Source organism: Apis dorsata, unplaced genomic scaffold (genome assembly GCF_000469605.1).
Source record: "Apis dorsata unplaced genomic scaffold, Apis dorsata 1.3 scaffold_1095, whole genome shotgun sequence".
NCBI lineage: Eukaryota > Metazoa > Arthropoda > Insecta > Hymenoptera > Apidae > Apis > Apis dorsata.
In genome coordinates, this window is record NW_006264193.1 from 12,550 (window position 1) to 12,942 (window position 393).

General features: G+C 12.8%; 1 protein-coding gene across 1 annotated transcript in view; it reads right to left on the reverse strand.

Annotated features, from left to right (window-relative positions):
• Positions 1-393, reverse strand: part of LOC102673090 (protein CLP1 homolog) — a 4,858-nt gene that overhangs the window by 2,933 nt on the left and 1,532 nt on the right. Inside the window, exon 3 of the mRNA XM_031514668.1 lies at positions 162-317. Within this exon, the coding sequence (XP_031370528.1) occupies positions 162-317 (156 nt within the window). The remainder of the gene's footprint in view (positions 1-161; positions 318-393) is intronic.

Below are 393 nucleotides of genomic sequence, written 5' to 3' on the forward strand. Positions count from 1 at the left end.
TCTTTATATTCGATCTATCAAACTTGATGAAAACATTATATAAAAAAAAATATTAATTTTATAAAAATTTAAATTGATATAAAATATAAAAAAGAAAAAAAGTTAAAAGAAATATTTAAATTTATTTATTTATATTAATATAATATAAATTAATATTTATATAATATAATATTAATATTTTTTTATATAAATTACAATTTATATAAAGCATTAAAAGAATAAAGATTTGAAATATTAAATTNAAAACTGTATTTGGTAAAGGTCTTGGTTGTGGACTCAAAACTGTAAATGTTTGTCTATCAATATCAACATTAGTCCTGTAAATAAGAAGTAATTTTCAATATCAAAATTATTTTTAAAAATAATAACTATATTAATAATTATATATTATAA